The sequence below is a fragment of the Grus americana genome, chromosome 2, assembly GCF_028858705.1.
Source record: "Grus americana isolate bGruAme1 chromosome 2, bGruAme1.mat, whole genome shotgun sequence".
Taxonomy (NCBI): Eukaryota; Metazoa; Chordata; class Aves; order Gruiformes; family Gruidae; genus Grus; species Grus americana.
The window spans coordinates 104376236-104403835 of record NC_072853.1 but is presented as its reverse complement, the minus strand read 5'-3'; the positions used below and the strand labels follow the sequence as shown (position 1 = coordinate 104403835).

Genomic DNA, 27600 nt, shown 5'->3' with positions numbered 1-27600 from the left:
AAGATTCTGAGTGTAACAACTAGATCTGGGAAAAAAAAAAAAAGTTGCTGTTCTTCGCTATCATGTGCACAGTATAAATGCCAGGTCTCATCCTGATCATTATCTTGATCTAAATGTATTTTTAGGGCAACTATATTGGGTAAAATCCTCACACTGGAGGCATCTGAAAACCTTTTTCAAGAAGACCAGATTTTTAACCTTTATCTAAGCAAAGTACTTGTACTCCTTTTACCTGTGAAGGTGGATTATCAGTCCTTTCCATGTTATCATGATAATTTACAAAGTAAGAATTTGAGACAATAATCTAATGGTGATTAAAGATTTGGCATTTGCCTTTGTGGTTGGCTTACAAAGTAGGATTTTACTTTCCTGAAAACCCCTACTTCATATAAAACAGTGGGACAAGAGGTTTGTCCCACTGTAGGAGACCATGGTTTTTTACAAGTTTATCTCAAGGTAGTGTAAAAAGTCAGTGAGGTCACTCCTTGGGTCAAGCTCTATAAATATTTTTAAATGGAATACATTTGAGTCAAGTTAGCTTGCATAGGATGGGGAGAGAGATTCTGATGAAGCTTTTTTACTTTCTATACCCTCTGTGTGTGTGTGTGTGTAGGAGAAAATGTTTCCTCAGCTCAGCTGAACATGAAGACAGACAGCGCAAGTGCTGCATATAATTCTTTCTGGGTTTATTCATATAAAAGGAATGTATGACATTTTGTCTGAATGGAGTCTTTCAGTGCAATGCATATATTTAATATAGTTAAGACTTATTTTTTAAATATGCTTTAAAATTATGTACACATAATTTAACATTGCAATAGGATCAGTGTTGACACACAAGTGAGTTTAAATTACAAGCAGAACATCTACTTATGCTTGTTTTTACAGTTGTCCCACATGCTGCACTGAATAATTTCAATTGCTTGTTCAGTTTCTGAACACTGACCAATTTGAATTCTGACTTTGTGTCTCATGCCAATACCATAAACTTCATCAGAAACAGTTCAGCCATTTCTGGAAATGATATTTTTTGTGACCCCATCAAATAATTGGTTAATAGCACTAATGTTTTTTGCATTTTAGGACACCAACTTAAAATTTAATAGGGGCATACTGGCACTTCCATGTGACATCAGAAGTACTGAAATATCCTAATTCACAGTATATACCACTTGAACTATTAGAGTGTTGCACAAGACATGTTTTGCTAGTAGGTTTCATGGATGCTTGCTTATAGCGGAAGTATCACAGCATTTTTCCTCTTCTAGTCATGCTGCTTAGCGAAAGACTGAGTCAGCGTTTGTAGAGGGAAAATATGTATGTCTAAACAGGTATTCTTGGTTTCCTTGCCACATAGGGTCAGGTAACATACCCAGACTTCCCTTTCCTTCTGCTTCCTAACTGGCTTTCAGTGCTCTTAGCTTTGTCCTCACCTCTTCCCAAGTTCCTGTCTCAGGCTTTTCACTCAGTCTTGTTGTCCTTTTTGCACACTTTTCTCTGTAGCATTCATCCATCCTCCCCACTAGTCTGATTGCCCTCATACCCATCTGTGTGCCCAACAGACCTGGTCTCTTCCCTTTAAAAAATCATCTTCCAATATCGGTATTGATGGGAGATACCTTTCTCCCTAGGGTTTCCATTGCAAGCTTCAGGTTCCTGATTCGTCTTTGCCTTCTTTTCCATCCAGCCCCATTGTGTGAAAGATTTAACATTTCTTTCCAAGGCTTTTTATAATACTGTGAGGGAGGAGTAGAGGAGCCAGAAACACTCAAATTATGTGAAATGAGGTACTAAAGAGCTAGAAAATGCTAGAATTCTTTACCTCTGTGACCATAATTTGTACCGTTCTATAGGGTAAGGTACAGGCCTGTCTTCAGATACATAAATGTACACTCCTATTCCTTCATAAGTGTATATTAAAACCAGCATTATTTTTTTTTCCCCAAGATGCCTTGTTAAAAGGAAGAAAAAACAGAAAAACAGTATTAAAGCATTTGTCATGCGTATGAAAGTGTATTATCAAACCACTGTGAAAGCAGCTGTTTAGGAGCAGTTAGCTGATGATATTCAAAGCCAAAATGTCATTCAGAGTTTCTGGATGAAGTGATACATCCTGCAGCAGCCCATCACTTAAATGATGTACTCAGAATCATTGACAGTAGCTTTTGAGGAAGCCAAGGCACAAGAAGCGAGGTCTGTGCATGAACAATTGGTTAAAAGAGAGTCAAAAAGCTGAAGAATATAGTCAGCCCTTGTAGTAGAGAAAGGTCACTGCTGTAATTCTACAGAGATTTGTACTGCCTGCCTTATGCAGCGAGGGCAAGCAGTTACGTGACTGCTGTGCAGTTAATTTTGCTGAGGATATGAGGGGTTTTTTTTAATAAGGACAAGGGCAGATTGTAAAGAATTACAAATGGATCTTCTAAGAGTTAATGGCTGGAGAATAAAATCATAGATTAGATTAAATTAATTTCTACCATTTGTTCTAAATTTATTGACAGAGGGAGTAGAAATCTTAATTACACATAAAATTACCTCTTAGGTGCAAATTATTGAGCTTATGAGAATTCTGTGAAAACATCATCTCAGCTGCAGTCAAGAACGTATACCAGTTTTGTTCCTCATCAGGAAAAATACAGAGTACATTGCTATGTCACTAGAGAAATCTTGGGATTATTTGCATCATGTGCAGTTGTGATTCCCCCAACTCCACCATAGATCGCAAGTGATGTACTAGAACACAGAAACTCAGAGAAAGGCTAAAAAAATAACTGGAGGTGTGGAATGGTTGCAATACAAGAAATGTTCTACAAGTAAGTTCATACTCAGTACAGAAAGCAGCCAAGTGTAAGGGGTATATAAAAGAGGCTTCTGAAATCACAAAGAGCGTGGAGTAAACAGAATGGACAGTGAATAGGTGATCCCCATTTAGTACAAGAACTTGAAGGCATCAAAGAACATCAGCAGGACCCAACTTGAAAACAGAGGAGCAGAAGCTTCTTTACGAAAGGCATAACTGAGCAGTGGACCTCTTCGCCAGAGGATACTGTCAATGCCGAACACTTATACATGCTCAGGAGAAGTCTAAGCAGAAATCTTCTATTCTTTTCTAGCATGGTTCTTAACTCACTCAGGCCTTGGCGCATACTGTTTCTCTAACACTGATCTTGCACAAGAATATTCTTATGATTAAATCCTATAATTATAGAGGCTAGAAATGTGCAGCAAAGAACTTTGTGTTGGAGTCAGGAGGAAAAAAAATAAACTTAACACAAAGATGATCAGAAATGTAAGAACACCCAGTCAGACTAACTCAGTGAACAAATAAGAGCTGCAATGGCAGAATTGTATTCTGCCATTTAAAATCTTAAGGAATGCAATCAGTTGACAGAGCTGAAGAAAGTAAACAAAACTTCTGCCTGGAAAATGGAGATTTTTTTAACCAGCTGGAAAACTCCATCTTAGTTGAAGACAGCTGGAGACAGTACTTAAGGAAAGCCCTTACGTCCTAATTCAAGCACTTATGTCCTGCTGTGTTTGAAAAGGAAGAGACAAACAGCAAGGTTAAAACTGAGTGGATGTCACTGTCCTTGTGGGGAGCAAGATAGACATAGATAGATAGATATAGCAGATATAGAAAGCCTGTTAATATTCTGTAATTCTCAGGACTACTAATGAACACAAGAAACTCAAGAAATCTGAAGGCCCTACAGGAGTGGGAGTAATAAACTGTATTTAGAGATTCCTCCACTGATGTCCATTTAAAACTAATGGAATGCAGAGGTCAAGAGCATGCTTTGCCTTCCTTTTCTTTATCCAGTAGAACTAAAAATATTCAGCATTGGCCAGACATCCATGTTAAAATATCCAGCAGAAACTAAAGGCGTTCTCAGCAGCATTTCATGTAGATCATTTGCATGAACGTGTGTATTACCTATGGGAGAAAGAGGGGTGTTACTTCCTTTTTTCTATGGGTTTTCTAAAATCAGAGGAAAAAGCCATCAAATTGTAAACAATAGAAGAAATGTTATTTTTTAATGAAGTCTTTGCATCTTATACTGTAAAAATTCCATAATAAATAGACATCTAAATTTTATAAATCTAGAGTCTGATCATACATTTGCCTCTTAAATATGTTAGTCTACTCTAAGGCATCAAAGCAGATGTATGTTTTGGCCATGTATACTGTCACCGAAATCCGGGAATAAACCTCGTAACACCAATGTAGTGTTAAAAGGCAGGCATTCTTTATTGCAGCGCTGGATGCACGGGGGATAGCTCCACCCAACGTGCATGCCAGGTGATCACCAACACACAGGTTATGTAGGATCAAAACATACATATTCATCGTTTTTCTCAGAAAGGGCAGTCCTATGATAATCATTTCTTGGAATCCATTTCCATATTCTCCTCCCCGTCACGCATGCTCACTGATTTGAGTCGGTGGTCCTCAAGGGTCTCTGGTGGACGTCAGTGGTCTTGCACCTGTGTCCGCTGGATGACCTCCTTCATGCAGGCATGCGCAGTATCCTTGCTGTGGATGCACCTGTCCATAACGACTTACTTCATAAGATTAATATCTCCAAACCTATTGTTCAGTTTGGTAGGGACTGTACATGGAACATAGCAGCATTGTACCTTGCCATGGTCAGTTAGCTTCATTACCTATTACGTTGGTTACAAACTAATTATCTCAACCTGATTCTATAGTTTCTGTTTCACGGCCCCTATCCCACGGTTACATACTAGACAAAAACTATACCGCAACAGGAGGCATTATGCAGATAAGCCTCTGACATTTTATGTATAGAGAGGTAGAAGAATTACTATTGAAAGAAGGAACTGAGTTTTAAAATAGTTTGACAGGACTGATAATGGCTCTTGGTAGTTATTTGTGGTGGTGCAGCCCTTCCTCCAGGCCATTCTGAGATCCAAGGATAAGTCCCATCTTTGATACAAGTGCAGTGATTTGGGTGTCAGGCACTCTGGCACCTGGGCCATCTGCTGCCTGACTAGTAAGTACTTCAGGACGAGCCCCATTGTGCTGTTATCTTGGCCATCAGTGCAGCAGCCTGGAACTGGGGTGGCCAGGCACCCCCTGGCCACACCTGGGCCACCAGCTGCCTGAATTTTCTACTATAATGACTCAGCACAAACTGTGGCCAGAATGGAGAATCCTGACCAAAGCAAATCATCTCGAGCCTTTTCAAAGACCTGCTTGGGAGAATCCCATGGGATTAAGGCTCTAGAAGGGAAGGGGGCCCAAGACAGCTGGTCAATATTCAAGCACCACTTCCTCCAAGCTCAAGGTCGGTGCATCCCAAAGAATAGGAAGACAAGCAAAGGAGGAAGGAGACCTGCGTGGATAAGCAAGGAGCTGCTGAAAAAACTCAAAGGGAAGAAAGAAGTTTACAGTATGTGGAAAAAGGGACTGGCCACTTGGGAGGAGTATAAGGAGGTAATCAGAGAACACAGGGATGCAACAAGGAAGACCAAGGCCCACTTGGAATTAAAACTGGCAGGGGATGTCAAGGATGAAAAGAAGGGCTTTTTCAAATACATCAACAGCTGCAGGAAGACTAGGGAAAATGTGGGCCTGCTGCTGAATGAGCTGGGTGCCTTGGTGATGGAGGAAATAGAGAAGGTGGAGTTACTGAATGCCTTCTTCACTTCAGTCCTTACTGCTAAGGCTGGCCCTCAGGAAACCCAGACCCTGGAGGTAGGAGAGAATGTCTTGCAAAAGAAAGACCTTCCCATGGTCAAGGAGGATCAGGTTAGAGAGCATCTAGGCAAACTCGACATCCACAAATCTATGGGCCCTGATGGGATGCACCCATCAGGGAGCTGGCAGATGTTATTGCTAGGCTGCTCTCAATCATCTTTGAAAGGTCATGGAGAACAGGAGAGGTGCCTGAAGGACTGGAGGAAAGCCAATGTCACTCCAGTCTTCAAAAAGGGCAAGAAGGAGGACCCAGGAACCTACAAGCCAGCCAGCCTCACCTCCATCCCTGGAAAGATGGTGGAGCAACCTATTCTGGGGGCTATCAATAAGCACGTGGATGAGAAGAAGGTTATTGGGAGTGGTCAACATGGATTCACCAGGGGGAAATCATGCCTGGCCAATCTGATAGCCTTCTATGATGGCATGATCAGCTGAGTGGATGAAGGGAGACCACTGGAGGCTTTTGATATCGTCTCTCAGAACATCCTCATTAGCAAGCTCAGGAAGTGTGGATTGGATGAGTCATCAGTGAGGCGGGTAGACAACTGACTGAATGGCAGAGCCCAGAGGGTTGTGATAAGTGGCACAGAGTCTAGTTGGAGGCCTGTATCTAGTGGTGTGCCCCAAGGGTCAGTGCTTGGTCCAGTCTTATTCAACATATTCATCGATGACCTGGATGCGGAAACAGAGTGTACCCTCAGCAAGTCTGCTGATGATACAAAACTGGGAGGAGTGGCCAACACACCAGAAGGCTGCACTGCCATTCAGTGAGACCTGGACAGGCTGGAGAGTTGGGTAAAGAAGAACCATATGAAATTCAATGAGGGCAGGTGTAGAGTCCTGCACCAAGGAAAGAGCAACCCCAAGCACCAGTACAGGTTAGGGGTTGACCTGCTGGGAAGCAGCTCTGTGGAGAAGGACCTGGAAGTCCTGGTGGACAACAAACTGAGCATAAGCCAACAGTGTGCCCTCATGGCCAAGAAGGCCAATGGTATCCTGGGGTACATTGAGAAGAGTGTGGCCAGCAGGTCGAGGGAGGTTATCCTCCCCCTCTAGTCCACCCTGGGGAGGCCACATCTGGAGTTCTGTGTCCAGTGCTGGGCTCCCCGGTTCAAGAAAGACAGGGAACTACTGGAGACAGTCCAGCGGACAGCTATGAGGATGATTAGGGGACTGGAGCATCTCTCGTAGGAGGAAAGGCTGAGAGAGCTGGGTCTGTTTAGCCTGGAGAAGAGAAGACTGAGAGGGGATCTTATCAATGCTTATAAATATCTAAAGGGTGGATGTCTAGAGGATGTGGCCAGACTCTTTTCAGTGGTGCCCAGTGACAGGACAAGGGGCAACGGGCACTAACTGGAAGACAGGAAGTTCCATCTGAACAGGAGGAAAAACTCCTTCACTTTGAGGGTGACAGAGCACTGGCACAGGCTGCCCAGAGAGCTTGTGGAGTCTCCTTCTCTGGAGATATTCAAAACCTGTCATGATGTGATCCTGTGCAACCTGCTCTAGGTGATCTTGCTTTAGCAGGGAGGTTGGACTAGATGATCTCTAGAGGTCCCTTCCAATCCCTACCAATCTGTGAGATACAATAAATAGCGATCCAAAAGTGAGACCCTTTGAACTCTCCAGGACTGCAGTGGGCTCTGACCCAGTATCTCCCCTGAGCTGGGACGCCTCTCAGGGTAGATTTCACCAGGACTGAAAGATCATCTGTCAATGATTTCATGAGGACTCAAAGGCCTGATATCATGAGGTTCACCGACCGTCTGTTGATGAATGCCAGAACATCAAAGTGAGTAATTCATGAAACTCATAAAAAGCGAAATTTTAATCATAGGTTAACCTGTGTGTGTGAGTGTGCGTGTGTGTGCGCACGCAATTGGTTCAGAATTGTGTGTGTGTGTAATTTGGTTCAGAACTGTTTGCATGTCATTCTGTGTGTGTGTGTAACTTGATCTGGGATTGTCTGCCTATCTGTACTTATAATTCAATTTAACCCCTATCTGTGTAAGTTTCAGGTGACCCTTGCCATTTTTGAATCTTTAACTAAGTCGCTATTTTGATTGTAACAAATTCCATTAAATCATTCTATTAAATTGGCTGATGACTGTGCTGTTAATAATTATACAACTTAATACTGTGATCTATCTCAAATATTAATAAATCCTAAATTGCTGCTAAACCTAAGCCCTGTAACAAAATCTCATTTTGTGACACTATTTCTAAAGATTACCTGAAAAAAATGGACAAGTGAGCCAGGCTTGTAAATACATACATTTTACAAGAATGCTTAAAACCCACAGTATTTTCTCCTGGGAAAGCATATATCTAATGTCCTAGATAGAGGCATAAAATAAATGCTTTTGATATGTGATTTGCACAAAGGTTGCAAACACTTCCTATAAGCAGCACTGCTGGTGGTGATAACAATGGAAAAACTTTAGGGAGAGAGAAAGGAAAGAGCTGACAGCCTCATGTAGAAAAGGTGAACGATGAAACTTTTTTCCAGCCCTGATATAATACTATGGAACAGAAAAAGAGGGGTCCTTGGTCCTCCGAAGAAGATAAAACAGTATGTGTTTATAATGAGAAACCTGATTAAAAGATGGTTTGATCTCTTGCTTCCTTATCATTAAGGAGAAGGTGGATAGCGAATAATGCTGGTCTGTGGCTCAGCTGAAAATATACCTGAAGAGAGCTGACCTGTTGTAGTTTCTAACCTAAAACAGGAGTCTGGGGCTGAATCAAGAGTCTAGCTTTTAAAGCCCTAACCTTTGTATTTCCTTGTTTAATTAAAACAAAACAAAACACAAAAGGCTCCCCAAAAATAGTCAACAAAGCAAAACCCCAAAACTCAAGCATTTTATTCACAGTGCAATGAAATCCTTCTTAATTCTGTTAATTGCTTGGGATTGTCCTTTCATTACTGAAAAAAACTGTCTGTTCCCTGCACCCCATCCTAAGTAAATCCCTTTCTAGTTTTGAATTTCCTAAAGTGATCTTCAGCACCTTCCAGCCTAGATCTACGAAAAGCTCACTGATCTCTTTCCACATCCAATGCTTTCCAGGCTCCCTCCTGTCCCAGTCAAAAAGTGACAATTGCTGTCATTGTTAAAAATCTCATGACTTAAAAATTGTCTGATTAATCTCAAGCTTATTCTTCCAAAAATTCTTCCTTGAGCAAAAATTGGCTTTGAAGAACTACATGTGGAAAAAAGGCTTTTCATAAGTTAGGAGGGAGGGGTGAAATAACACTTTTAATGGAAACTATTAGGAATGCTTAGCTACAGGATGTCTATAGCAGGCACATATATGTACAGCTGCTGAGGTAGATACACACTCTTAATTTACATGCAGGGTGTAAATCTTTGTAAATAGGAGTATTAGAGAATTTGTCAGAGAAAAAGGTGTGATTCAAAATGTCTCTGTAAGTGACAGAAAATCTGTAAGACAGTATGCCTCCCAGTTATATGTTGCAATTTAACTGTGACTGCTCTGTCCTGTTCATATCTTAAAACTTGTTTCTGTTAAAGTTTGGTTAAAATGGTCAGAGAAATGTCCTATTCCATGTACGAATGCATATAATTGGCTATATAATGCTGGATGGAAGGATGTTGGAGGTCATGATTTATTGGATAAGTAAGTGGAGATTGGGGTGCGGGAGGGAGAAGGGGAGGCTAGAGAAGCTATGCTACTATCTGACAGAAGTTAAAGACAAGACTGGATAATGACAACCTTGGGATAATGTGAAGCAGTAAGGGGTGTCCATCAATAAATAAAGTAGGAAGTTTTTGGCAGTGGCCTGACAGGAAAGCCTACATGGAGTCAGATTTCAGAGTTGGAGCACTGAATTGCAGTGAGTCACACGGAGAGCCTGAGAGCTGCCTTTGTTCCACTTGTGTCTGAACGTTGGAGGAGAAACAGCAGGCTCCAGTTTTTATTAACCTCTTATTTTCATAAACAGAAAACTCATGTGCACTGAACTTTTTCCTCACTTGAGGTCTTTCAACTGACTTTCAGAAAATGCTCTCATGGTAAGAACTGTCACTTCTAAATTTTACTTTTTCTTTTTTCCCCCTTGTGCTTGTGTATTACACCCTTTGGTCTTATTCCTTCCCACCACCCCCACCACCCCTTTTTTTCTTTCTTTTTTTTTTTTTTTTTTTTTTTTTGCACACCTGCTCCAGGCATGCCTGGTGGACCTGGGACTTGCTGCTACTGCTCTTTGGCTTGTCAATCCATGCTGGTTCAGCAGCTCAGATCATAGAAGGTAAGACTTCTCCAAATCATGCCTATAAATTGAGAGTAAGAGTTAATTTTAAGATATGCTTTCCTAATATAGAAGGAGACTCTACATTTCAGATCTTCATTTTCTCTGCTGCTTGTTGTTTGTTTCATATAGGGAAGCTGCTGCAAGTCAAGGGCTTAAATTGCCATTCATTCTGGAAAAGGAAAAATAAATACGTTGGTTCCCCAGCTGTAAGGGGAACGTTACATGCCTGCTCTCTCAATATTTCTTCAGCATGAAATAATCAACAGAAAGTACTTCAAAGAAATGGAGAATACTGAATGGTTTTGAGTGTATCATGTCAGAGAAAGGTAGCAGAAAACAATTAGGAGAGCTGTATGTGTCACTCTGGAGATAGCGGTAATGTGCCAGGAACAGTGTGAGTGCAAAAACACAAATGTCATGCTTGTTCCAGTGCATAGAGATTTCTCCTGCTAAGTGTCTGAGCAAATTGTGATTTTCAGATCTCTTGAGTTAAATGTTTAGTTTTACCAGTCTAGCTTTTATGGACTTTCAGTTAAAAGTCTTTCTGTAATTGCAGATCGTGTGTTCTTGTAACAGACCCAAATCCTTCAGCATCTCTGGAAGACATAGCCTCAAATTTAACTTGAGAGAGATCGTTGATTTAAAAGTTTACATGTAATTTTGAGAAAAAGTGAAGAAGCTTCATATATTACTTTTCCATTATGAACAATAATACTTATGTCAAAAAGGTTTTTTTACTATCTTATAAAAAATAGTCTCAATTTGTTATGTAAATGGCCCCTAGATAACTATGTGATAGGAGTATTAGAAATTATTGAAGGGAAGTAGATATTGCGCATGAAGACTTTAATGTTACTCAGACTGTTTTTTTCCTTTTTAACTGACACTGCCATAGAATAGATGATGCATCTAAGAGCCAAAGCTCTAAGTAGTTATTTCAGTAGGAGAAAAAGCCACAGATTAGTTATCCCTAACAAATGCTGTAAGTGCAGATGAGAAATATGTAATGCTGTATTACAGATATTTAAGAAAACAAACTGGAACCAGCTATTAGAATGAGGAAAATGTTAATGTATGTCTGAATAGTGACAGAAATACAATATATTGCATGTACGTTGGAGATAAATCTGTTGCATCAGGCAAAAATGTTTTTCTTGAGCTGATGAATGACAGTGCAGTGAGGGAGATCTTGACAGGAGAGAACCAAATTTTGCCACATAAAAGTTAATAAGCAGAAGCTCATTAAAACTACAAGCACAGTGATTAAAAGAACAAATATTTATTTGACACACAATTTCTTTTTTGGTGGGTCTATGCCAGTTTCTACTACTGAAGCTTTGGTTCTTTAAATATCCTACCCTGTGAAAGTCAGATCAGAAGGCAGAAGTAGGAAAGATAACACCTACTGATACAGGACAGTTTCTTCCTGTGCAGAATCTTATTACTGCTGGGTGGACTCCTAGCCTTACCGTGAATGAAGATCAAGTGGTGTTATGCAAGTCTCTGATCACTGGAGACTTGGAGACTGTTTTGGGAATGTTTTCCTGCATAATTGTCCTAGACTAACATTCTTCCCTACCCATTTTCTTGTTCCCAAATGTTTACTAAATCTTTTTTTTACATCTGATTTTTAAGTGCCTGACATAGTAGGAATCGCATGCTTTTCATTGGACTATGTTCTAAGCAATGTTTTCCTGATGCTTGGTTTAAAAGTTTTAATCTCCTGAAATCAAGTGTTGAATGCTAGAAATAGGAATAATCTTCCTTTCTTTCTTGTGCTGCAAATACATGAATGATATAAATTCTCCCTGTAACTACTGAAGAGTGAAGATGGCAGTCTTTGAAATTGTTCGAGAACTTCTGGGACTTAGTTTAACTTTCTAGTGAACTTGTGTGATGTTGGGACTTTTGTTTCATTAGAAGTGTTGCTTTCATTTCCAAGTCCTAGAATGTCTGACTACTTTCATTGTAAAATGGGACAGAAAATAAAACAGAGTATTTAAAACTTTATATTTAAATTTGTGAGTTACTAATTCACAGTATCAGCTGAAACCCCTTCTTGATCAAAATAACATCTGTTTCACTTGTTAAAATTAAGTTTGATATCTGTTATGTAATTTGTAGATAAAGCTATGTGTTGTGACAGCATGTAAAAAAAAAAAGATATTTCATTCAGAATTTTATAATTGTGTTGTGTGTTCTGCAAATTGATGGGATTTGGTCATTATTTCATCAAAACTCTTAAGACATACTTGAATCTTGCTTTAGAGTAAAACTGGAGTTCTGAAATCTCAGCAGTTCCTGTGACTCAGAATTCTGAATTTTTACTAACTCTCTTGGAAGATTTTAGTCCCTTTCACTGCAGCTAGCTTTGCCATGCACTAAAAAGGCAAGGTATAATATACCTTCACCCAAACACAGGGTCATTTGAACTGTGGAGCACTTTTGCAGTTTTTCTCCTGTGTTCATGAAAACTGTGCAAATATAGTACCCTATTCTACTTGGATTTGTGTGGGAGGGTTAAAGATATGTTGGTCTCTCAATAAATTACTTCATCACTTCTCCTTTGTTCAAGTGACAATTAAGCATGTATCTATCTGTATATAAAAGTGTAGTCTGTCTTATTCTGTCTGATATTGCCTTGTGGTGCAGGTACTTGGCCTTTAATTACGCCTGATAATGTATCTTGATTTATATAGATTACCCTGGCTGCTTTTTCCATGTTAAGTTAGTGCATAAAAGGTGCTCAGAACACAGTCCTGAACATGCTGAGACCCAGACTGTGGACAGAACTCAAGTTATAAAATCTGAATGTTAACCCTGCTGCAGTTTGAATGATAGAGTTCTCCCTATGACTTGCTCTAGCATCTTGCAGAAGTCATATTTATTCTTCCACAGGCTATGTAGGCACTTATCAGTGTTTTTCAGTTCTTGGCATTCAAATCAGTGCATGCCTTTAAAAAAAATAGAAAAAAAATGTTTAAATGTATGTGGTTCTGCAGTTTGTATTATGTTTATGTGCTCTAAAAGAAGCTTTACAAATTTCTCATTGACATCTGGCTTTTATTATTAGCCAAACTGGACAGTGCTTTCTTACCCTAAGTAACATGCTCAGCAATAGTTTACGTAAATATTTGTCTCTTTCCTTGGCTCTCTGTACACAGAATGGCTGTCATTAGGCTGTTGACATAAACTTTGCACTCATGACCTGCTGAGTTTAATGGACGAATTCTGAGTTATTGACATTCATTGGCTGTTGATCCACTGATGTGATTCATACAAGCAGCTAGCCTGCACTTCTTTTCACAATGAACCAACATAATGAGTGTAAATAAATATGTATATACATTTAAAAACTTGTTTCTATTGAGTAATTACTGTATGTGCTTTGAGTGTGGAATGTGTACAATCACACTGACTTATCTGGTGATAGGGATGGCTCAGTCTAATCTTTCCTAAGACAGAACACAGTTACAGTAATGCTGGTCTATATGGAGTGCAGTATTTTGTAAAGATAACTTAGATGGCACTATATCCTCTTGTACCAGACTGAGCAGTTGGACATCATCAAACTGCACTTGAGTCTAAATTGAACAAGTCACTGTGTATCTTTCAGAGGCTGCTACCAGCTGTTATGCATGTTTTTACTGTGGAGTTGAGCTTGATTTCATAGTTGGTAAAATGCCTTTCCAGGCAAAACATAGTTAATTTACTGTAGAAAATCAGTCAGGTTCAGTCAGGGTCATCTGTATGAGTAGCTGAAGAGATTGATAACACCGGTAGAACAAACCTGATTTACTAAATTTGTTCCATTTTGTCACTTTTCTAAATGGATTAGTTTTCTGTGTAACACCCTCTACATGCTAATTCTCTTGGACAATAAACTACATGTTTGCTAAGCTACTCTACCACGCAACAGAAGATTTTTTTTTTTTCAGCTTTTTTTGAGGCCTCAGAAGGGGAAACCAGCTGGGGTGGATATATCGTTATAATGGCCATCTTCATTTCCTCTCTGAAGGCATCCTGGTCACACTGGAAGCCTGCCACACTGGAAGCCTGCATAAGCAGTTGTTTCCATGATCTGAATAGAACTTAAAATCTCAATTGTGCTTGCATTTCCCACTAAATGGTGTTTGAAGGACCTGCTCTGCTGAGAAAGGCCATACTGAAATACTTCCTTTCTATGTTGTTCTGGCTCAGCCGTAGACAATAAAACACAAAGAATTTCTGGAAAGAAGTCCTAGTGCTCTCCTGAGTATTTAAATGCATGTAGATCTGCTTGGGCACTGCCATGCCCACTCACAGATTTCCCACAGCCTTGTGCTATAGCTCTGTTATTCAATTTGTGTCCTATGCAGCAGCTGCTGTGTAAAAACTGCTAGTTCCAGGTACTCCAGGTACTTCTGGTAGTACCTGCTAACAAGCATCAATTTAATTAAAATGTTTCAACTGTGATTCATTTCTCATATGTTAAGCACAATGCCTGACCTTGATGATCTAGTGTTAGGTACTGAACTACTGCTCATTGCTAGAGAAGTGAATGGATCACTGGAGAGAAAGAGAAATACTGCTTTAAGTGGCTAGGAGTAGTTAGCAGAATACAGTGATTTATACTGAGTCAGTAACAATAGCCTTGGCTTGTTTGGTTCAAGCAGGTGAACGCAGACATGATTAGAGATTTTAGCTGCAAGCTGCCATTTCAATACATGAGCAGTGGAAGGGAAGCCTTGATTGCACTATTTATGTTTGGGCTATTCAAAGGGTTCCAAAGAACTTATTTCTTATTCTAACATGTTAATTTCTTGTTTTGGAGGCTGTCTGTCCCTTTGGCTGGAATTTCTTCCCCTTTCCTTTGGTGCATGAACTGTGGATTGGTTTGTTTTTTCTCATAGTGATATCTCACATTTGACCAAATTCATGCAGTAGCTTTGCCAATTAACAGTGTGCCTTGGCTAGAAAGACAGTGAATTGTGCAGTTTGGTGAAATCTGATGCTTTATTTCAGATGTCAGTAATGTTATCTATTTAAAAAAATCTATTTACCACCACTATTTCTAGGTCACCAATCTTTTCCCATTTAGCAAACCCACCCAATTACAGCAGATTTAAAAACGAAAAATTAGCCAGCAATTTGGACTGTGGTGAATTCTATCTGTGCAGACTTCCCATCTCTAGTAGCTCCTGTTCCCAAACATGAAAAGTCACAGACATTGCAGAGAGTAGAGTGCAGACAGAATTCTCCCAAAGAATGAGTAAAATGGGCAAACCCTAATTTTAATGTATTTGCATATGAGGAGTGTGAAACAGTTGGATTATTCAGGCTACTTTCTGGTGAGAAAGCTTTGGAAAAAGCAACAGACAGGGCTGAATGTGCTCTGCCAAAGAATTGCAGTATTTTAAATGAATATCTGTCTTACAGCCCAGTCTGAGAATAACCAGTGTCTGAACCAAGTTTTTCTGAGGGGTTCTGGAAGAACCAGGGTTTTCTGGAGGCACTCAAGCATGTTTCATTCCAAACGTTCAATTGATGGAGGCCTCAAGCTGGTAATAGTGATTCAGTGATGAGATTTTAATTTGAACTGCACTGTCATTCATGGTCTTTTGCTTCATCTTCAGAACAGGAGATAGAATATTAACAAGAATGGGCTCAGGCCAGTTCATTCTATGCTTGGAAATATCCAGGGTCTTCGGACTCTGGGTCTACCTCCACTGCTGCCACTGAATTCAGTTTTTGGCATGATTAGTTCCTGCCATAGTAACTTATAACTGCTCAAGTAGTATTCACTTCCAATCCTGTTTGTGGCATATCTTTCTCTGAACTGTGAAATCACAGTTCCATACACAGTCAGGATGTCTGACTCTACTTCCTTGGAAAGCTGCATATAGCTTTTGACTTTCTCTGTACTTTTTTGGTGGTAAGTGACTAAGAGGCATTATATTGCATGGGCATTGCTCATTGCATTTTATATTCATTTCCCTTCTGACAAGTGATACACATTACCTAACTCAAGGAGAACAGAGCCCACCCAGAAATAAATTTAATTTTGTGCTGCCTTCTAAAGAGTAAGTTGATGACTCCTGAGAGAAAAGGCTATTGCTCCAAGACATGCTTCAAAGTTTCCTATAAGCACTAGCTATGTTGCATGGATATTTACTGCAAAACAGTTTCAGAACATCAACTAGTATGGCATCCAAGCTCTGATTCATCTCTGGTGATATTTCATATGACTAAACTCAAACAGTAAAAGGAAGCATACAAGAGATGGAAACAGGCTCAGGTGGCATAGCAGAAATATAGAGACACTGTCTGAGAGTACAGTAATGAGGTCAGGAAAGCCAAAGCCCACGTGGAATTAAATCTAGCAAGGGATGTGAAAAGCAACAAGAAGGGCTTCTACAGGTACACCAGCAGTGAAGACTAGAGAAAATGTGGACCTGCTGCGGAATGGGGCAAGGAACCTCGTGACAGGGGTATGGAAACAGCCAAGGTACTCAATGCCTTCTTTGCCTTGCTTTTTGCTGGTAGGATTTCCCTTCAGGAAAGGAGCAAGGAAGATTTACCCTCCATTGAGGAGGACTGAGGGAACATTGAAACCAGTTGGACATACACAAGTCCATGGGACCTGATGAGACACATCCAAGAGGGCTCATCAAGCTGACTGATATCATTGAGATAGGTTTGATTATCTTTGGAAGATACTGGAGATCAGGAGAGGTTCCTGAGGATGAGAAGGAAGCCAGTGTCACTCCTAATATCAAGAAGGGCAAGGACCAGGTTCTGGGGAACTGCAGGCTGATTAGCTTACCTGAGTCCCTGGGAAGGTGTGAGAGCACATAACCATGAAAGCCATTTCCAGACCTAATAAGAACAAGGTGATTAGGAGTAGTCAGCACATATTTGTGAAGGGGAAAATCATGCCTGAGAACCTCACAGCCTTCTGCAATGAAATGACAAGCTCACTGGGTGAGGGAAAGACAGTTGGTGGTGGTCAACTGTGGTCTTGACTTGTGCAAGACTTTCAACTCTGTGTCCTGTAACATCCACATTGATAAACTCATGAAATATGGACTAGGTAAGTTGACAGTGAAGCGGATTGACAACTGTCTGAACTACATGTGCTTGAAGGGGTGTAATCAGTGGTATTGAAGTTCAGCTGGATGCCAGTTACTACTAGCGTACCTGTGGTGCATACTGAGACCAACAGTTTTTAATATCTTCTTTAAACAACATGGATGATATGATAGTCTTCACCCTCAGCAAGTTTTCAGCTGACACAAAACTGGAATAGCTGATACATGGGATGGTTGTGCTGCCATTCAGAGATACCTTGACAGCCTGGAAAAATGTATTGACAGAAATCTCCTAACATTCAGCAAAGGAAAATGCCAAGTCCTGCACCTGGTGAGGATTAACATAGTCCAATCTGGAGTAGCACTGGCTGAAAAGTAACCTTGCTGAAAAGGCCTTAGAGGTTTTTGTAGACAAGCTGATCATGAGCCAGCAATGTACCCTGTGGCAAAGAAGGCCAAGAGCACCCTGGGCTGTCTTTGGAAAAGTGTAGACAGAAGGATGAGGAAAGTGATTTTTCCCCTTCCTCTCAGTGGTGAGGCACATCTGGAGTACTGTGCTTAGCTCTAGGCTTCCCACTTTAGGAGGGACATGAACATACTGGAGAAGTCCAGTAAAGGGCAACCAAGATAATTAAAGGATTGGTGTGTCTGCCTTAGAGCAGCAGTCTACTGAATCTGCTCCAGTTTATCAATGTCTTTCTTGCACTGGAGTCCCAAAACCAGATGCAGTATTCTACATGTGGTCTAATGAGTGTCAAGTAAAGGGGAATAATCCTTTCCCTACTGCTTTTCCCTTCTGGCTGTGCTCCTGTCATTACAGCCAACAATGCTGTTGTCAGTCTTTGCTGCTTGGGCATGCCACTGGCTCATGTTGAGTGTGCTGCCTAGCAGGACCCCCACATCCTTTTCTCCAGAGCTGTTGCTCAGCCTATATTCTCGCAAAGACTTCTTCCTTGACTGGTGCAGGATTTTACATTTGTCCTTGATTCCTGTTGTTCCATTCGTTCAGCCTTTCTAGGTCCCTCTAGATGGCAGCCCTGCCCTCAAGCACATCAATTGCCCCCTTACCCCTCTTTGATGTCACCTGCCATGATGTCATGACAGTCCACTGCATTGCCTCCTCAAGTCACTGGTAAAGATGTTAAACAAGACAGATCTCAGAATAGACACCTGTGGTCCGCTTGTTACCTCAGGCTAGAGAATGACCCATTAACCCCTACCCTCTGAGCCCAGTCATCCAACCAGTTATTTACCCGTGTAGCTGCCTGCCGAGTCAGAGTTACACTTCCTAACCTGGATAGAAGAATATTATATCGATGCTTACAGAAGGGTTCAAATAGCTGAGTGGTCTAAGGCATTCTGCTTTTAATAAGTTACTTATCTGACTAAGTATTAAGTTATTTATCTAAATAAGAGTTACCAAGTCTGGCTCTTCTGTGCCATTCAGAACAAAGGACCAAGCTAGACTTCTGGATTTCTGTGTACATTCCTATCCATATCATTGTAGGGACCTCGAGCTTAATGTTACAGTACATGGTAGTGTAAAAACCTGAAGTTCAGCTGCATTATCCTCTTGCAAACACAGGCTTCTACAAGCTGCAACTATAACTACATGCATAAGAAAATAGACTTGATTTTCAGAGCCTGCCTGCCTGCCTGCCTTCCTTCCTTCTTTCCTTCCTTCCTTCCTTCCTTCCTTCCTTCCTTCCTTCCTTCCTTCCTTCCTTCCTTCCTTCCCTCCTTCCTTCTTTCCCTCCCCTGTCCCCAGCTGAGTCTTCTATTAGAAACAAAATCATGAGTGGTATCTAAGACAAAACACTCTGACAGCTAAGACAGCCAGATTTAGATCTCAACAAATGCAATCAAAACTGACAGACCACGGACATTTCTGAGTCTGGACTGAAATGTACATGTGGACAGTGCTCTCCTAGTGCATAAGGTAGAGCTCCCAATGACTTTATGTGTAGATCTCAGAATTAAAGTTCCTAAAAGTGTTTTGTTTGCCTGAGAATGATGAAGCTTAGAGTAAGCCATTTGGATTAGATTATTTAGGAAGTGACAGTGGAATATGTGCAATATGGGCAGACAGAATGCAAATAGCACTGTTAGCTCAGAGAAGTCCTTCATCTGTTTTGTGGCAAGAGTATCACAGAAGACCAAAAGACTGTCAGCTGGACACTAGGATCTTCATTTATGTATCCAAACGTGTATGTATATGAGAAATAAATACATGCAAAATAAGCATTTACCACTTCCCCCAATGAAAGAAGATGGTGGAGGACAACTTGCTCCAAGTATTTTCCACTTGATTTTTCAAAAAAAGTGTCATTGAAACTTCAGAGTATATCTGTTATGTGTATTCAGTTTCTGTTTAGGAAGTACTATTTTCTCAGACTGCCATTATATAGTGTTCTACTTAAGAGAGCTGTTTAACTAGAAAACACTACATGATTTTTACAGACTACAAAGACATGTCATTTTTGTCCTGGGAACCAATAGTGCAAGAAGGCCAACAGAAGCTCAAACTTGCCTTGGAAGAAGCCAGAACTACCTCACTAAAGCTAAACCAAACCGAAAATTACTTTTAATGGAAATAACTACTTGACAGCAAACTTACCTGAGTGTCTCAAGTAGAATGTGGTCCCATAACTAAAAGTGATCCCTGCAAAAAATTTAAGACTTGTTGAGCCATGAGCGATACTCATGGGAAAAACAGGCATCTAAAAAGAGCAGATCTGTTTGGGGTGAGAGAGGAACTATATAGCTTTTCTAGATGTATTATTCTCTCTTCCTTGATGGTACCAAAGAAGCTGAACAGATGATAGTATGTATCAAGTAATTTTTTCCCCACCATTATATGTATATTCTGCATCATAATGTGTTTGATGTCTTAATTTGATAACTAACAGCGTACATTGTGGTGTACATTTTTTTCCTGAAATACATTAATTTAGAGTTGTTGCTGTTTATCCTTGTGTTTCTTTCTGTCCCACAGAAAACTTCTGGCTCAGTACTGTTGTGTTTCATTAGAAGGTATACCTTCAAGAGGCAGAGGGTTGTTGTAGACAAGCAAAACAAATGTACTGATAGTTTGTTTTATTATTAGGCAGCAACTTGTATATTGTGGTCTACAAAGCAAAGTATGTATTGGTGTAGAAAATGAGGGGAAAATTATGCAAAATCTAAGGCTTTTCTAGGAATTCTCTCATATTTGGAATTCCTAACATCAAAGTATCCATTGATCAGGCTCAATAATCCTCCTTGCCAGTACATTGGCTGCATCACAGAGTGAGGTGTGAGGGAACAGTGTCTCTCAGTATGGATCTTTATTTCTGCCACCCACTTTGGTTAACTACATACTAACTTAATACTCTGCATCACTTCTGTGAATATGATGCTTTTTTATTCTCAGAGGGCCAAAGTGTTAGCTTTTCTTAGTCTTCAGCTTTTCAAAGCTGTTCCAGTTCCATCTGTTTCAACACTTTGCCAAACCAACATAGCTCTTGACTTGGTAGGAAGAACCACTCATCTACAATGAATGCTCCACAGTAGTACTGCCATTTTGTGGTGCTTGTGAATGTATGTGTGTCTAACTCTTTCCAGCTATTCACTGTAAAAAACAAGCAAATGTTTTATCCTTTTCAGACTAGCTGTGAATGTGTTTTAACGCACATGGTTTGATTTTTTTTTTCCCCGTCTTTAGTTTTCTTTCAGATGCAATTACAGGAGAGGTATATGACACATGCAAAATTTCTCAGCTGAAAAAATCTGGCTCTTGATCAAAATAACCTAGCAATTATTGTAGTGAATTTATATTAATGTAAAAACACTTGTCTTCAAGAGTTTTTAATTTTTAATTAGAGTTCTATAACATATTATATATTAGTGTATAACTGCATTTGTTTTTAACAAACAATACTTGATGGAATGTCCCAGTTTTTGGCTAGGATAGAGTTAATTTTCACAGGAAGCTGGGGTGGGACACAGCCAGGACAGGTGACCCAAACTAGCCAAAGGGGTATTCCGTACCATATGACGTCATGCTCAGCATATAAAAGGGGCTGGCCAGGGAGGAGTGGTGGCTCCGGCTCCAGTACAGATCTGCGTGCCCAGTGGTCAGGTAGGGTCAGGTCCTTGGATGAGCAATTGCATTGTGTATCACCCATTTTGTATACTCTAAGTACTGTTGTTATTTCCCTCTCCCTTTGCTGTCCCAGTAAAATGTCCTTATCCCAACCCACGAGTTTTACCTTTTTCTTCCCATTCTCCTCCCCAGCCCACCAGGGGAGGGGTGAGCGAGCAGCCGCGTGGTGCTCAGCTGCCAGCTGGGGCTAAACCGCGACACTGAACTCAAAATACTGCTAAGGTGACCTTATAATCAAGGCCTTGATTCTACATGTATATTTCTTGCTGTGTGGTTTTTTGGGGGTGGGGGTTTTTGGTTGGGGTTTTTTTTTTGGTGGTGGTGGGTTTTGGGGTTTTTTTTTCCTGATGTACTTATAGTGAAACATATATCTGTCATGAAATGTGAATCTGACAAATAAGTACCACATGGCAATTTCCTGGCCCAGAGATATGATGAATAGGGTGTTGGGGAGGGTGTTCAGTATAAAACTGAACATGCTTAGAATTTAAAGGATGCATTCTCAGTGGAAAAATAAACAAATCACTGGCAACCTGAAGTATTGTAGCTCCTTTTTACACTTCTCTTACAGAATTTCAAAAGGTAGAACAGAATTGTGACAAGTCTGTAACTGCTTTGCCCACACCAATTTGAATTGTCCAACAACGAGGTTTTTGTGATTTCTCTTGAAATATTACCCTTCAGAAAACTAATTTTTTCTGTGTTGATCAAAGTTGCTTTTTATTTCTGAAAAAAAGACATAACCAGTGGGAAAAGACTGCTGCTCCAACTAGGAGTTAATGCAGACACCCCTGAGTATTTACGGCATGAATGTTAAATGAATACTTACTTACCAGCTTTATGGGATATTGAAGTTATTTGTATCCTAAATATCCTATTTCAAGATATATTGTTTCCATACACATTGCAGAATTCCCATAAAGAGTGTTCAGAAGAAGTTAGTGTCTCATTTAACTCCTATACAGTCAACACAACAAAACTTTACTAGTAAATGCGTGATTTGGTACAAATCCCTGAGGCAGCTATGGGGAAAGCTAGATTATCTACATGAACACCCTGTCTTGCCATCTGTTCTGTGTATAATTACAATACTGTAGCCATACATTGAAGTATTTTGAAAATATTAACTAAGTAATTCCTTACACTATCCCTGTGTCATATGTTCATTAGATACGAACAAAAATTATTTTTTCCCTGTATGAATACTTAGCTCTTCTGTGTTTTCTCTTCTTTATGGATAAATCTTTAAATGCAGATCAGTGCAATGCAAACAGTGCAGACCGAAATCCATGATGGAAGAGTCATGTAGAACAGTCTATTAGAGTGACACCGTCATCCAAGTGGTTGGTAGGTAGTTTTTATTTCTGAGGAAGCTGGGACAACTGTGTCCCTCAAACTCTTTTGGCCTTTCCATTTTTCAATTCAAAGTATGTAAAAGGCACAGACTTTGCATTCAGAAACCAGAAGAGGTGTGGAGGCAGTCAGCACTTTTCTCCACATCCTCATGCATATGCAAAAGGATCAGGAAGGATCTTGGTCCTAATGCCTGTATCTTTCCTGAAATGCAAGTGAGTCAGTTTGACTGGCCTTAGATGCTTCTCTACATACTCTATAATGATCATGACACAAAGATGTCTCAACAGCCAGATTGCTTAAAATACATCCTGTACGTTGTAGGGAAAGCCTAAAGATTGAGGGTCACTTTCATGTTATCTGGGGAGTTCCCAAAATTAACCTCTCTTAGTCCAGTCCAGAAACTTAAAGCATTCTTCACCTGAAGACAAAACTTTTACTACGCAGCTACAATAGCCTGGAGTATATAGTATATATGTCTGGCATCCTCTCTCTTACTGGTACATCACCACTTCATCAGCTGTTCTTGTTCAATATTCTATTACTGTTAACTTGTAAACCCTAAGTGTCTCTTATAAACTACTTCAGCTACCCTGTATCTCCTGGGTAAGGTGATGATGTGGGCCCAATCATCACTACATGGGTGGTCATAGAGACAACAGAGTCAGACTCTTCTCAGAGGACAAAACAGAGCAAAAGGACAAATAACAGTCAAAAGTTGCAACAAAGGGAATTTTCATTGAACAAGTGGAATAAAATTCTTCACAATGACAGTGATTAAGTTCTGGAAGAGGTTGCTGAGAGAGGTGGGATCTCCATCCTTGCAGGTATCCTAAACTTGACTAGACAGGGCTCTAAGCAACCTGATTCTTCTTGTCACTTTTTGTGGTGGATATAGAAATATTCCAATATTTGTAACTCTGACTTTTAAAACATATCAGTGTTTTCTGTGTAGGGGCATGGTAAGAAAAAAAGTAATGCCAGATATGTGTATTTTATGTTTATTTTCAAACCATAGAATCATAGAATGGTTTGGGTTGGAAGGGACCTCAAAGATCATCTAGTTCCAACCCCCCTGCCATGGGCAGGGACACCTTCCACAAGACCAGGCTGCCCAAAGCCCCATCCAACCTGGCCTTGAACACTTCCAGGGAGGGGGCATCCACAGCTTCCCTGGGCAACCTGTTCCAGTGCCTCACCACCCTCACAGGAAAGAATGTCTTCCTAATATCTAATCTAAATCTACCCTCTTTTAGCTTAAACCCATTACCCCTTGTCCTATCACTACACTCCCTGATAAACAGTCCCTCCCCATCTTTCCTGTAGGCCCCTTTCAGAAACTGGAAGGCTGCTATAAGGTCTCCCTGGAGCCGCCTTTTCTCCAGGCTGAACAATCCCAACTCTCTCAGCCTGTCCTCATAGGAGAGGTGCTCCAGCCCTCTGATCATCTTCGTGGCCACCAAATTTTCAGGCACTTTTCAGGCATTTATTAGGGGTTTTGTCTTCCTAACCTGATCCCTGGCTGCTTGGACAATTTGTCTGTATTCCTCCCAAGCTACCTTCCCTTGCTTCCACCCTCTGTAGGCTTCCTTTTTGTGTTAGACTTTGTCTAGGAGCTTCTTGTTCATCCAAAGAGCGTGAGACCTACAACTGTCATAGAACAATAATACCTGTGTTTGTGCTCTGGAAATGAACTTCTTCGTAACTGAGGTATCTTCCGATTGTAACGTACAGTAGAGAGCACTGTCTTGGTTATTTGCCTGGATGCAGAATAATGAGTAGCTCCTCCTGGCTTTTACTACAGCTGAAGGGATTATATCACTGATGATGTAGTTAACCTTTTCTCACAGAGAATATTAATTACATTGCATGATCTTTTGATCCAAGCTTTCACTGCAGGATGTAGCCTTATTATTCATCTGTGCATATTACCTGACTTTGTTGCACAGAAGCAATTGTGCAACCACTGGTGTACCAGCAGCAATTCTTGTCAGAATACAAGATACAAAATGGCAGAATGGTAGGAATCTTAAGTCCTTATGGATGGTCCTACTGTGATATCGCTGGTGCAATTGTGCCATTTGAACTTTGTCCAACCTAGAGCATAGAGGAAAGGCTTCGTGGTGCAGAGCAGAGTCCCATGATAGCATGGGCATTGTATGATTTGGAGATCAAAAAGTTTAGAGATGTCATGATGCAAATCTCCCTCTTTTTTTTCAGCTTGTATTGCAGATATGCCAGAAGTTATTCTGTCACTGATGATGATGAATTCTTTCTGGGTCCTGGGATTCCCTGCTCCATCATATTTTTACTGATCTATTTACACTTGCACATTGAGGAAAAATATACCCATTTCCCAAAACTGAGAACCACATATTCTCTGGATTTTCAATGCCAGTTTAACTATTGACATGAAAATTAAATATTGATGTGATAACTAATATAATGACTACCAATAAGAAAACATAGTGAGAGCTGTGTGGGGCTCATAATTATGTTGGATCAGCACAGCTTACATGATGTTTTGTCCAGAGAAAACCATGTTGCCTTCTTATTACCAATAATTTGTTTTTAGCATTGCTGCCTTGTGTCTGTTATTTTAATATGACCAACAGAAGAAGTTAGAGGGATGGAATGGCATGTGCTTCTGGAGAATCTCTTTCCTTGGCACACCAAAAAAAAAAAGGGTTTTGAAGTTTTCTTTACTGTGTCTGACAAAACCCAGCAGCCTTGTAACAGCAAAACCTGAAGTATTTCAGAGATCAGTTTTGTCTGTGTTCATGGTGTCTGTATTTTGTGCCAAGAGGCTGACAAAGTCCATTGTAATTGTCATTTATTAAACTGTAGGTTAGGAATTGTGTACAGGAATGTCCAGATTGTTCAGAGAGAAATTGTTATTTACAACTGCTTCCAGCCTGCTCTTTCTCTACATTAAAGCATTTTATGTTATGGCCAGCTGTTCAAACATATAGTTCTGCATATGTAGAACATTGACACTTTACTTTGAAGTCTGGATCGTTTCAAAAGAAACTACTCTCCACTTTCTGAACTCAGTATTTGCACTGGCTTCTTTTCTCCCTGATTATTTTGAATTCCAGCTGGGTGAATGCAGTTTTGCAGTACTTGAATGTAACTCAAGAAGTTAATTGAAATGCATTGTGTAGAGACAGTAATTTTGTTTTCTTAGGCAATTCTATAACACCTCTGACATCTGGCTATAAACCAGCACATTTGTGAGGGGAGGTGCTCTATGTACCCAGAGTGAAGACAGTGTAACACAGAGAGCAGCAGTTGACCTACAGACATTAATGAAGGAAAACAGCTTTTTGGATACCTGTCAACTTTTAATAATTCTTGCTTGTAGCAGATGGTCTCCAGCTACTACTAAAGGAAATTAACTTTTTTGTACTAATAGTGGATTAGTTCTTCCACTCTCCTACATCAACATTCATTCCGATAAATGAATGCAAGAGCTAGGAAGGACTTTTTTAAAAAAATCTGGAAGGAATACAGCTCTTGTTCCTCCAGGCACAAGCTGACAAGTGAAAAGATGCAAGGATTTCGCAAGATTTGAAGGATTTAGGTTTCCCTATGGGCAGTCTATTCTATAATTGCTCATTTCAGATTTTCTTGTACTCTGCTTTGGGTACCAGCCATCACTGAAAACTGAAGCAAATAGATGTCTTGTGAGATAGGAAGTGGGTGTTGTCTTTGTTGCTAACAGTGTATGACTGTGCAGAGAAAAGTTGCTGCTTGCTGAGACTGTGCTAGGATTTTTATTTACCTCTTTTCTTTCTATTGCAGATCAAATTGGGTCTAATTACTGCTGGATATGTCCTTGCATTTGAAGTTAAACCAAGGTCAAGGCAAACGTGCCATGATTAAATGTAAATTTGTTTAGCTTGTACTTTTGCCTTCCTTAGAAAAACTTATGCTTTCCTTGCTTACAAGTTTCATTCAGAAAAGAAAGCACAAGTGAGAGCAAGCTGCAGAATCAGCTTTCTATAGTTTTAGACATTACTCTAGACAAAAGTGAGCATTTGCATTCCGTAAGCAATTCTGACACACTTTTAAAAATAATATATATCAATAACAATTCGGGGGGGTTTAAATGTAAAGTGAAACTTTGAAATTTTCTCAACATTCCCCCACTTCCCTCAGTAAATTCTGTAATGTTACTGAGCCTTGGAAACCTGTTCTAACGTCTCCCATTTAGCTGTGGTTCCTGAAAGTCAAACTCCCAGCTCTGTGTCAGTCACAAGATACAGACAGCTCAGAGGGGCTACGAGCCATAGAACTCCTCCCCATGATGTGAGAAGCTCATAGCATTTGATTCAGGTCTTCTAGGGGTACTGGCTCAAAAGTGAGGAAGACAGAAAGACCTCTTGAGATTTTTCATGCTCCCTTCTTTGAAGTCAAAGTTAGTCTAGGTTCTACCGGTGCAAGTGATGGATCTTCCTGGCTCCCAGCTTAGTCTCAGGGCTTCTGTGCTTCTTGTCGAGGAGCTGCAAGCAGAAATTTGGAAGCCATGAAGTCCCTGAAGTCCCTTTCTCTGGGGAATTCTGTATTATGGGACTGTCCTGAAGCCATGAACTCTAGACATCCAGGTGAATTGAAAGAATCAGTTATAGTTTTATGTTTAGTATCTGATTTTACATAGCATGTCAGATCTGTCAAAAGAATCATGCTTGTGTTTTGGCAGAAGTTCATTGACATTAATATGTTTTCTAAAAATCTTTAATCACTGGGGTTTTTTGAAAACTCACATCATCAGAAAATTCCTTCTCACACCAATTAGGAAAAAACCCAAACAAACCCAAACAAACACAAAACCCAGAGCTATGTACCAGAATAACAGGAGTAGCTGTATGTGGTATTTACTGCTAGAAAAGAAAATTCAGGCAAGCTCAATGCTAAAATGAGTACAAAAGCAATGGAAAACTGGGACCAGAGGGATTGAAATATTTGCTGGTTTCTACTAGATGGGATCCTAAATCAGCATGCAGTGTGGTAAGGCCATAGTAGCATCATGAAGAGC

At 40.2% G+C, this 27600-nt stretch overlaps 1 protein-coding gene across 7 annotated transcripts in view; it reads left to right on the top strand.

Annotated features, from left to right (window-relative positions):
* Window positions 1-9573: 9573 nt before the first annotated feature.
* The window catches only part of LOC129203530 (collagen alpha-1(XV) chain-like), a 159491-nt gene continuing 141464 nt past the window's right edge, over window positions 9574-27600 (top strand). For all 7 annotated transcript variants that reach the window (XM_054818144.1, XM_054818145.1, XM_054818142.1 and 4 more), the window contains exons 1-2: window positions 9574-9756; window positions 9910-9992. In XM_054818144.1, coding sequence (XP_054674119.1) covers window positions 9746-9756; window positions 9910-9992 — 94 coding nt within the window. In that variant the 5' untranslated portion in view covers window positions 9574-9745. The remainder of the gene's footprint in view (window positions 9757-9909; window positions 9993-27600) is intronic.